This window comes from Sus scrofa, chromosome 10 (assembly GCF_000003025.6).
Source record: "Sus scrofa isolate TJ Tabasco breed Duroc chromosome 10, Sscrofa11.1, whole genome shotgun sequence".
NCBI lineage: Eukaryota > Metazoa > Chordata > Mammalia > Artiodactyla > Suidae > Sus > Sus scrofa.
In genome coordinates, this window is record NC_010452.4 from 29,588,256 (window position 1) to 29,600,109 (window position 11,854).

At 40.8% G+C, this 11,854-nt stretch overlaps 1 protein-coding gene across 3 annotated transcripts in view; it reads left to right on the forward strand.

The window, feature by feature from the left end:
* The window catches only part of AGTPBP1 (ATP/GTP binding protein 1), a 150,308-nt gene extending 148,106 nt beyond the window's left edge, over window positions 1-2,202 (forward strand). For 2 of the 3 annotated variants that reach the window (XM_005656805.3, XM_005656806.3), the window contains exon 26: window positions 1,436-2,200. In XM_005656805.3, the coding sequence (XP_005656862.1) occupies window positions 1,436-1,613 (178 nt within the window). In that variant the 3' untranslated portion in view covers window positions 1,614-2,200. Of the gene's footprint in view, window positions 1-1,435 lie in introns of all 3 variants that reach the window. The other variant, XM_013989714.2, reaches the window with a different exon arrangement.

The following is an 11,854-nucleotide window of genomic DNA, read 5'->3' on the forward strand; positions in this document are numbered from 1 at the left end:
CCAAAGTGAAGGTGGAATGAATGGTAATTTTTCAAAGGAAAGAAAGAGAACAATTGTTTAAAATACAAATAATTTTGTAATGCAACTTTCTTTTTCTAAAAACCTAAGTAAGCATCATGATATTTTAGTTGCATACCTGTGAAATTGATCTTGTGAATATTAGATGTGTTTTAAAGTTTTATACAATCCTCCAAGCCCCTCAGCTTGATGTATCCAGACCAGTCTATCAAACTGCAAGCTCTGAATGTTTAAGAGGATCTTACTATATAAGATCAAGGTCATTTGGCAATGTATTTTTCTCTTCTCTTTAATGAGCAAGATTAAAACAGTTCTAGGGAAAAAAAGATCCTCTCACCAGATGAGTTTTACCTTCCCTTCTCAAAAAATTAGAACCATATAATCCATTAACTTGTCTTTCCCGCCTAAACTTCCAGATGTCTGAACTGAGTTTAATATTCAGTTGCAGGAATTCTTCCGTTTTAGGTGCCTGATAACATCTGCTTCTCTGCTCATTTGAAAAGATTATTGTTCTCTTTTTATTGTCTGTTTTTATAGCTTTTACTTGCATCAGCTATGGGACATCTTTTTTTTGGAACTAGGTGGGATATAAGCAAACATAACATCTATATGAAACTAAGGTCATTTTGGTCATAAAATGGGGGCATTAAAATGTTTCTATAGTGTTTCTTTGTATGGGGTGTGTGTGTGTGTGTGTGTATGTATAAAATCTCCCAAATGGGGACAAATCAGAATACAGTGATTTTTTTTGAAGAGGAAAGAGTATCTTACACTAGTGGACGAGTTGTCTTAATCCCAAACAGCCTACCTAATGAAATATTTAGAAGCACTTAGTGCTTTTAAGCAAATATCTTCTGTGTCCCAAGGGGAAGTAATTAATCTGGGTAAGGAGTGTCCATTTGTTTCTCATTTTTATTCTCGATCAGTGGAAACTATGAGGATGGGTATATGGGCTGTTTTTATGGCAAATAATTACTTTATAGACTTAAAATAAGTGGTTTCAGGGCATGACTGGAAGAACCAATTAGATACCACAGTTTCTTATAAAGCCTATTGAAATGATCTGTTACTTGATTTATAGTGCTCACACTGAACATTTAAGCCTGGACACTGATGAAATCTTTCAAGGAAGTAACCTAAAGAGAGAGTCCCTTGTTTTCTGTAGCTAATTGTAGGATATATATTGACCCTCTGGTCAGGCAATTAAAAATGAGCATTTCACCCTTTATTATCAGTGCAGTAGATGTCAGCTATTATAAATCTCTTAATTTGTTTATTTGGATAACATTTCAAATATCAACGCCAATTATTGACCTTATATGGAAATCACAGTTCATCCAGGATGGTCAAATAATCTTGTCCTAGAACCTTAGAATCTAACAGAGTCTCTTTTGTGTTCTGTGTGCTTTGGCTCCAGCCCCACCACCTATGTTTTGGATGAAGACGAACCTCGATTCCTTGAGGAAGTTGACTACAGCGCAGAAAGTAACGATGAGTTAGATATTGAAGTGGCCGAAAACGCAGGAGACTATGAACCTTCTGCACAAGAAGAAGTACTTTCTGACTCTGAATTATCGCGAACATACCTGCCTTGAGCCCTTTGCGATCTCTTGTTAACTTGCAAAGAAGAAATTAACTATCTTGGGTTTTATTATACAGGAAGTTTGAGAGACCTGAGTGTCCAGAGAGCCAACTCAGAAAGACAGAAAGCACCTCGGGCCTGTTTTGGTTTCAAGACAATAAATGTGTTTATTAATTCATGATGAAATTGGCACTTGTTTTATTTTAGATCTTCAGTGCACTTTACGTAGCATTGAAGTATCAACTATTGGATTTACTTTTTTTTTTTTTTTTTAAAACCAAAACCCCTGAGTATCACTGCATGAATTTTTATCTCCTTATGGCTATATACTGCATCAAATGGATAATTCTGAAGTGTGTGAGACTATCAAATCTAAATTCTAGAGTTGTTGAGAATCCTGAGTTGTTGAAAACTTAATATATATGTACATGGATTCCTGTAGATGTGTCTGTGTGTGGGGGGGGGTGGGTAAATATTGAAAAGAAGATTGTTCTTCAGAATCATGTTCACTGTTGAGTTGTGACTGAAATAATCCAGAGTTTGCCTTGAAAACATGACATTCTTCATTTACCAAATTAAATAAAAATATATTAAACGTTGCATTCATTTCGTCATCCTTTTTAACCAGCTCAGATTATTTGGTGTATAAAATCTTTGGGACAATATTATAAAAGCTAACATCCGAACCCGTTGATCAGCATTTATTTTAAAAATGCTTCATTTATCAGTGTTCAGTTTTTTATGATATGGGTATACAAGTATCTATCCAAAAAGATGTATTTTAATAGCTCTCTTCTCCTACATTGTGTCTCATGGGTGCACCTCAAGTCTGTGATTGCAGTCAGTTTGTCAGGAAGTTTTACAAATGCCATGAGGATACGAGCCAGTATTAAATGTGCATTTGTGGATGAAGCTTATTTAGCATTTCCTGAGCTGTGCCGTAATGAGATGCACCAACGCGAATTCATCAGGGCGTGCTGGCACTGGTAACTGAGTCCTAGAACGTGACAGTAGTGAGTTTCAGCCTTTTCTGGTAGTGACATCTTCCCCCATTTAAGCTGTCCTGCTGCAGGAAAGACTTTGTCATCAGGCAAAGTCAAACGAGCCCAGTGACTTTGGATAAGTGCTTTAAGAAGCAAGTTTCTGTTGTAGCAAGATAAATCCAAAAAGATAACTCATGCACGATGCCCACCGAGACTCAGGTGCTTCAGTTTTGGCATGTTATCTTCACTTGTTCCTGAAAGAATTCCTAAAAAGCTTTTTTTAAAAAATATGTAATAATGGAAAAGAGACCATAAAAGAGTATGTCAGTGTTTTGCATTTTCCAAACCAGTGCTTTTCATTGTTTTATAACGTGACACATTTCATCCTTGGTGTAGCTTCTTTTTAGTGTCAGGGGAGCCATATTTAACGTATTTAATGATAATGAGATTTTTTTTTCCCCTCTAAATAACCTAATTCTTATTAATCTCAGAAAATAAAGACTAAATAGATCGTGAATTTGAACCAGCCCTCTTAGTGTGCGATGCTCTGATTTAGGAGTGATCAGGATGTCTTAGCAAGGTAAAGTATTATTTATTTAATAATTATCTAATGATTCATAAACTTGTTTATTATGTATTTTATATATAAAATAGTTACATACATAATTAAAGTTTTTTCAGAGGGTGGATTACGGAGTCCTTCTGTCTGTATGTAAACTTTTCTTGGCTCTCATAAAACTAGAAATTAAAAACCAAGGTATTCACATATGAAAGGCAACTGCAGTTACTGTAACATGCAGAATAACTCAGGATGTGTTTCTTATGTTAGCAGTGTTAGGGTTAGGGTTAGGGTACTGCCAAATTAAATACTGGGTACTGCTGTAATATTTTATATTGATGAAGCACCTCTTTTAGCAGATGTTACACATGTGAATATGCCTTTTATTAAATAATTATTCACAGGATTGAAGAGGAAGTTTTTATAGTTAGGAAATGCCTTTTTTCTTCAATAGCCTTAGAAAACTAAGAAATAATTTAAAATCCAAACTTTCCTAATTAGGGGTAAAACTAAGCTTCATTGACCATTAGTAGCTAAAAATGCCCCAAATTTTAACCTCTGCGGCTCTGTCTTTTTAGGGTTTTCAAAGAATAACTGAGATGCCTTCAGTGCCATAATCCTGAAAATTAGTGTGTACCTAATAAACTGAGTCTAAGGGTAGAATTTAGATTTATTTAATTTACATTGCATTTGGAACTGTGAATTTTTGTTTTTGTTTTTTGTTTTGTGTTTTTGCTTTTTAGGGCCCTACCTACGGCATATGGAGGTTCCCAGGCTAGGGGTCAAATAGGAGCTACAGCTGCCAGCCTACACCACAGCCACAGATCCAAGCTGCATCTGTGACCTACACCACAGCTTACAGCAATGCCGGATCCTTAACCCATTGAGCAAAGCCAGGGATCGAACCCGCAACCTCATGGTTCCTAGTCAGATTCCTTTCCACTGTGCCACAATGGGAACTCTAGAACTCTGAATATCTCAACTATAGTTTTGATCTCATCCAATGTTTCTCAACTTGTATATGTAGTGTGCATTACAATCACCTGGGGGGCTTGCTTCTGAAAATGCAGATTATGGATTCAGCAGATCTGGGGTGGGGCCCCCACATCTGCATTTCCTAAAAATTTTCAGGTGGCGATGCTTCAGGAACCACACCATGAGAACCGCTGATACGAGCTGTTGCTCTTTCAGCAACACTATTTCCTGAGAGTCACAGGCCCTCTGAATTGGAAATTGGCATCAAGCAGATCAAGCTAATTTAAAGGTCAAGAAGATAGGCAGAGATCAAGAACACAGGGTCACTGAAAGACAGAGCCAGGGTTTTAGCTCAGGTCTTGTGACAGCTGCTGTTCTTTGCCTTCCCCTGCAAAGTGAGGAATGTTAAAAGCTTGAGGCTTGGTCTTTTTGAATTCGCAAAATTAATCAGGTTGGAGTTCACATCGGCTTATCCTTTTTGCAGTCATAGTGCTGTCTGAATCAGGATTTTGTTCTGCATTAAGTATTATTTGTAATCAATCCCTGCCACTTTTGCCAGTTTTTGTGTGGTGTTTAGAAACATGGACATTTGTCTGAATCCATTAATTACAAGTTAAGTAATGGCAATTCCCGTTGTGGCTCGGTGGTTAACAAACATGACTAGTATCCAGGAGGACTCGGGTTTGATCCCTGCCCTTGCTCAGTGGGTTAAGGATCCGGTGTTGCCGTGAGCTGTGGTGTAGGTTGCAGATGTGGCTTGGATCCCGTGTTGCTGTGGCTGTGGCATAGTCTGGCAGCTGCAGCTCCAATTCAACTCCTAGTCTGGGAACCTCCATGTGCTGCAGGTGTGGCCCTAAAAAGAAAAACAAAAAAACAAAACAAAACAAAACAGGGGAGTTCCCGTCATGGCGCAGTGGTTAACGAATCCGACTAGGATCATGAGGTTGCGGGTTCGGTCCCTGCCCTTGCTCAGTGGGTTAACGATCCGGTGTTGCTGTGAGCTGTGGTGTAGGTTGCAGACGCGGCTCGGATCCGGATCCCGCATTGCTGTGGCTCTGGCGTAGGCCGGTGGCTACAGCTCCGATTAGACCCCTAGCCTGGGAACCTCCATATGCTTCGGGAGCGGCCCAAGAAATAGCAAAAAAAAAAAAAAAAGAAAAGAAAAAAGACAAAAAAACAAAACAGGTAAGCTGGAGTTCCAATTGAGACAGCCCTTAACCACAATGCATATGACACCTCTTAAATGTCAGGTATCTAAAATAAAGATGGTCATATTATTATAAGCACTGAATGTGTAATATAATCAATGTACTAATGGAATTGTTTTTGTGCATGATCCAGAAGTAAATTACAGTAGTGAAACTATAAATGTATCTTTATAAATCTTTTTGTTTTCCTCTGTATTTTAATCATTACAAAATATCCATTGAAAATCAATGAATATTTCTCTGATTTTGGTGAAGATTTAGTAGCTGTACGTGAACACTAGTCCTCCCCCTTAGGAAAAAAAAAATAAAACATATTGAAGCAATATTTTAATGGAAAGGATGTTATATGATTTAGTAAGTAAATTTTTCTCTGGTTAAAGCATATTTAAATTCCTGCATAGAAAAAAGGGAACTCAGAAGAAAGTCTCATTTTCCTTTTTCTTTTCTGGGCCGTACCTGTGACATAGGGATGTTCCCAGGCTAAGGGTTGATGGCAATGCCTCAGTAAGGAAGGATCTACCCCTGGCGACCATCACGCAGCCCTGAGAGGAGAATGCTCTCTCAAGACAACCAGCATTGAAGGAACAGAGCCAAGAGAAACCGGTTCCTCCTATCACCTGGGCCCCGCATCAAGCTGGTGGTGAAGCCTCAATTGCCTCTGTTATCTGGGCCCATAACGCACCTGCAGAGTTGAATCTATTTAAATGGAATTTTCTCTCACTAGAAAAGATGTGTCCATTGCCCAGGTATGTATGTCTGAATCCGCTCTGAAAATTCACCAACCTTCATTAGGTGTCCTTTACCGAAGGAGTGGCCCTACCCAAAGCACGTCCCGTCCTAAGAGAAGTTAAAAGGAAGGGACACTAAGGGATATTCTTGGGAGGCAGAAACAGCAGATAAACACTGAAACATGGCAGAAATGCACTTTCATTTTGCATCTACCCGAAAAGCTTACTGTGCCCAAAATGAGCCATAGTTCCATCAGTGCCTCCTGGAAACTCCAGAATTCTCTCCTCCAGTGAGGAGACCTGTTACTGGTTTGTTCAGAAAGAATATTATCCCAAGAGATGACTTTGCAGTATCTTTAAAGTTCTCTGCAGTAGTAATGGAGAACACCGATGTTGTGAAATATTAATATGGGAAGCCATGCAGCTCTTTGGTAGTGCATCAAATTAACAAGAGGGACCCAGGGAGCAAGCGGACAGGGAACCGAGATCCTTTTGTTGAGTGATGTCAATTAGACCAAAGAGCAAATGTAATGGGATGAAGGCTTAATATTACTCAGTTTCCAATTCCAAAGCCATTTCCATCCACCCACTGCTCGAAACTCCAGATCCCTGCCTTTCATCCACACGAGATGCTTCGATAAAGAGCATTTCAAAGGCTCTTTAAAATTTGAGAAGTGCTTTCTTAAAAGTTTTCTCATTTGGGGAGTTCCTGTCACGCTCAGCAGAAGCAAATCTGACTGGTATCCATGAAGATGCAGGTACGATCCCTGGCCTCACTCAGTGGGTTAAGGACCTGGCATTGTTGTGAGCTGCGGTGTAGGTCACAGATGCAGGTTGGACCTGTGTTGCCTTGGCATGGGCCAGCAGCTACAGCTCCGATTCGACCCCTAGTCTGAGAACCTCCCTATGCTGCAGGTGCAGCCCTAAAAAGCAAAAAATAAAATAAAGTGTTCTCCTTTGAGCATCAGGAAAACACTATTAGCAAACAGATACATTTGCATTATCATTTAATATGTGAGGAAGGTGGCCCCTTAGGCCAGATGACTAACCTGGACTTGTGAGTGGCAGATCTGAGGCTCAGACCCCACCCGTGGGCTCCTTTGCCCACTGCCCTGTGCTTCTTCCAGCAGGCAGTAACCTGCAACATGCACCGTCTGCGAGCGAGCCAGCCCCATCTGCCCCGTGTAAATAGTTTGACAATATTGGGAAAATGTGCAATTGTTTTATCACTGTGTGCCCCAGGGTCCCTAAGATGGGTGGGCAGAGCTAAATGCCAGTATCAGGATTGGGAAGTCTTGCTCCTGGGTGCTTCATGAAAACAAACATGATGGAAACACTTTCTCTTTTAGCCCATGGAATGATTCGTGTATTTTGCACATCAGTGTTTTTCTGAGTAGTTGGGAGGAAGGCAGTCCATCCAGTTTTTGTTTCTAAACATTTTATTTTTTAAAAGGAAAGGGTCTCTGGAGTCTTTTTTTATTTTATGTTTAAAAATAGGTAATGGTTTAGTACAAGCCTTTCTCTGTCTTTTTTGCTTTCTCTTGAGGCTGCTTTAAAATGATCTTAAGATGATGAGGGAAAGAATTTTGTCTAGCACACTTACCTAAAGTGCATTTTGTCTCATAGGCTTAACCTAAAGCACATTTTTGTTTCCTTTTCTTTAAAGAATTTGTTTATTCTATAGTTTGATCATTACCTAACTGACAGGGCCAACAAATAAGCTCATAATTACCTGTTTTTCTAGATTGGATTTTAGTTACAGGAATATAGTCTTTTTATAATACAAAACAAGAGTAAGATGATCTAAACACTCTTTGTATTGTTATTAATTTATGATTGTGTTATTGGCAAATATTTTATAAGGGCTTTTAGTCCTTGACTGATTAAATTTGGCTTTGGCTTACATCATTCTTGAGGTTCAGTCATTCTTTTTTTTCTTTTTTTCTTTTTAGGGCCACTCCTGCGGCATATGGAGGTTCCCAGGCTAGGAGTCGAATAGGGGCTACAGCTGCCGGCCTACACCACAGCCATAGCAACACAGGATCTGAGCCATGTCTGCGACCTACACCACAGCTCACAGCAATGCCAGATCCTTAATCCACTGTGCCATGCCACAGATCGAACCCACAACTTCACGGTTCCTAGTCGGATTCGTTTCTGCTACGCCACAATGGGAACTCCCCAAAGTTTGGTCATTCTAAGCTTATGCATCAGTAGTTGTCAACTGGACAGCTGAGTAACTGCCTCTGTAACCATCTACAGGGTGCACCCTGCCTGCCATGTAGATGACAACCATTGTGGGTCATTCTCAGGGTCTGTCCCACACTCAAAAGCGTAAGCATCCTGAACAAGGAGGAGAGCTCCAGGACTCCACCTGGCTTTACTTCTAGTTAATGTGATTCGGGGAGTCTTTTGGTAAAACCACTCCGAAGCACATCAATCTGTCCTGTACTTGGAGTGAATAAATTAATGATGCTTTGCTTCGATGATAATAAAAGCTAGCATTTGCAGAGTACCTACTATGCTACAGGCACAGATCTATGTCCTAAGTCTATGCCTATTCAATCTTCATAACAACCCTGTGACAGGTACTACTATTCTCCCCATTTGACAGATGCAGAAACTAACTTGCTAAAAATCATACTATTAATAACTGCTGGAGAATAGTTTCTTATTCAAGTCAAGCAGGAAAGTGACGAAAAACTTCTATCAGGGGTTTTTACAAAGTTGCTATCCCAGACTCCACTGTATCTCACCAGGGAGTACTTTTCCTGGCCAGTGAGGTTCAAGTGTGGCTTGTTTACATGGTTTAAATGGACCTGCCATTTTACTTATACCCCCAAGGGACAGGTACTGGAACAGTGGAGCCCTTTTAAGTCCAATCTCAGCACCCTCGCTGACTCAGAAGCTGTAGCAGGATGGCCATCACATTTCACTTCTCAGGAGTAGCTCTGTTTATAGGCTGTCTCCCATCACCTGACTCCTTTTGGGAAAGCCGTGATGGAATTCAGATAGCAATTCAGCCACTGCACGGTCCCGATCCCCAGTTATACCATCATAAACCTTTTGTTGTTATTAAAAGGAGAGTAAGAAGCAGGTTCATAGACTGAGAAAAATAACATACAGGTCTAACATAAAGATCTTTGGGAGTTACCGCTGTGGCGCAGTGGGTTAAGGATCTGGCATTGCTGTAGCTGTGGTATAGGTCACAATAGCAGCTTTAATTCAGTCCCTGGCCTGGGAACTTCCATATGCCTCAGGTGTAGCCAAGAAAGAAAGAAAGAAGAAAGAAAGAAAAGAAGGAAGGAAGGAAGGAAGGAAGGAAGGAAGATCCTTTATCTGGAGGATCTGTATGATGAGAAAATCACTGATTAATAAAGTTGGATTGTGAGTGTTCCCTCTTGAAGGAAGTGCCACACTTTACAGCACGTCTCATTCTCCACTAGGCACCTGCTTGGGATCCACTGAACAGGTAGTGCCAGGGGGGCTGTGTGTGGAAACCAGCCACGGACTCTAATGAGTAAAACCAATGGACCGAAACACACAGAATCACGGGCAGTGACAGGGTTGTGACTCATGGAGCTGTTTCGTGCTGTATGCAAGCATCAACTTCTGCAGGAACAAAGAAACTTCTTTTTGCAGGCCTAGAGAAGTGGAAAGCTGTTTCAAAAATTGAGTTTGAGGAAGACAACTGGGTAGAAGGTAGACATAGCACAGCAAAATTTTTCCTTTTGGTTTTTAGTATGTTAATATTCAAATAGCTCCCATTCCGAGCCAAAGCCACCTGCCTAGGAACTTCCTGGGGACAGATGTAATAACCCCCAAGGTGTGTGTGCTCCACAGATCTTTGGAATGATCCTTTGCATCTTTATCCTCTCTGCTCGTCAGCACCACCCGTGTCCTTGCCAGCCTCCCACAGCACATTTGTTTTTTGTGGGCCCAGCTTCTGAGCCCTGAGATCTTATTCATTGTGGATACTTTCAAATGATCCAATTTGATTCAAAGGGACCAAAGATGCTCTATAGGGCCCTAGTTTTCTAATTCGGGATTCCTTTGCACCGGGTAGACAATTTAATGTCCCTTTAGTTAATTCACCAATTCGTTAATGTCACTGCTATCACAGGCTGGTGAGGTTATAGAGACCCAAAGTAATAGCAGCAACCTACCGGCTGAAGGAAAATGATGCGACTCGGGAGTTTTGTCTGCTCTGTTCCCACGAGAGAGTAATGCACATGCAGAACAGAGGGAAGAAAAGCAAGAGATAGTCTATCATCTTTATATCTTGCTTAAAAACTGTCTAGAAATTGCCTCTTCATTGGGGATCAAAAATGTCACTCAACTTCATGGAAATTGGAGACACTTTAATCCGTGAACCGCTAGAAGGGCAAACCCAACAGATCTCAGTACCTAAGTCAGCCTTTGCCTCTTTGTCAGACCCATGTCCCTATTTTTCGTCTTTATTGATGAACCTGGGAAAATGAGTGTTTCCCTTTACCGGGATCTTTACCAGGACCTAGAGTGGACCTGAGTCACTCACATTGTTGTGTAAATAGAATCTAATTTAAATAACCCACGGGGCTGAGAATGCCCTTTCGTAGGTCTGCTGTACTAATTCGGAATAAGTTACATTGGGTGAAGGATTTACTGTCTATTTCATTAATTCACCAAACATTGTTCCAGCTTGTGAGGTCACAGAAGCCCAAATTTGTAGGGTGTCAGGTAAAAAGCTTCACACAAAATAACAGCTCAATAAATGGTCTAACTCTGGGTGGTGGCCCTTGTAACTCTTGTATCTTTCTTTCTTCTCCTTAGTAGGTCAGAAAATATCTGGCCTTCCATAAAATCTTAAGTGCTGAAAAGGCCCCCGGGGTCACTGAGTCCCACTCTTTTTAGGTGAATTCAGTCCAGGAGAGGTTAAGTGATTTGCCCGAGGCCAGCCAGCTTTCCGACTCTGCTCCCTGAACCCCCTCATGGGATCCTTTCTGCTGTGTACACTTGGCTGGCACATCATATGGGGCAGAGCAGAAGTGACTCTGATTTCAGACTTGCTTCATATGCTGTTGACATATGCCAATGACACTGCCCATCTTGCCATTTACAGCTTTGACTTTACAGCTTTGGGAAGCACCTGGAAACATAATTGCAAATACCTCTCCCATCCAAACATTCACTCCCCGTGCCTAATAACGAGGCTTTGAGGTGGTGGCGCAGGAGAGCGACAGGATGATAAAACTCTTGTGAAATGAGAAATCTGGGCAAATGGGGTTTGGTAATGGACTTTGCAGGGACATGAGTTGTCTGACCACCGGTCCATGATTAGGTTGGTACATTTTGTATTTTGAAAGGCGCACAATGTCAAGTCATTGCCCAAATACGCGGTAAGATTTTGATTATTTTGCAGAATTGTAGCAAAGCACCTCCAGGCTGATTTTTTTTTTCCCTTTTTCAGCACTTTATGTTTAATGTTCCTATCCTTTGTTTAGAAGTTGTACTTTCTATTGTTTGTAAACAGGGCTATCAATAAACAGTTTGCTTCAGTGATTTAATTGTTCTATTCTTGGAGGAGAAATTCCAGCTGCCTTTGGATTTGAGACACACAGAAAAATCTGCCTATGCATGGCAGCTCTTAATTGAGAGCATTCGTTCACACTTTGGTCAAACCCTTACTACGTACTGGTGTGCACAGGACCGTGGCAGTTGAGAGGAATGTGAAAGTGAGTAAGATGTGGTCCTTATCTGCAAGGAACTTGGAGTCCCGTGGAAGAGATAGGGATGGTTTCAATAAACGACAACAATGCAAG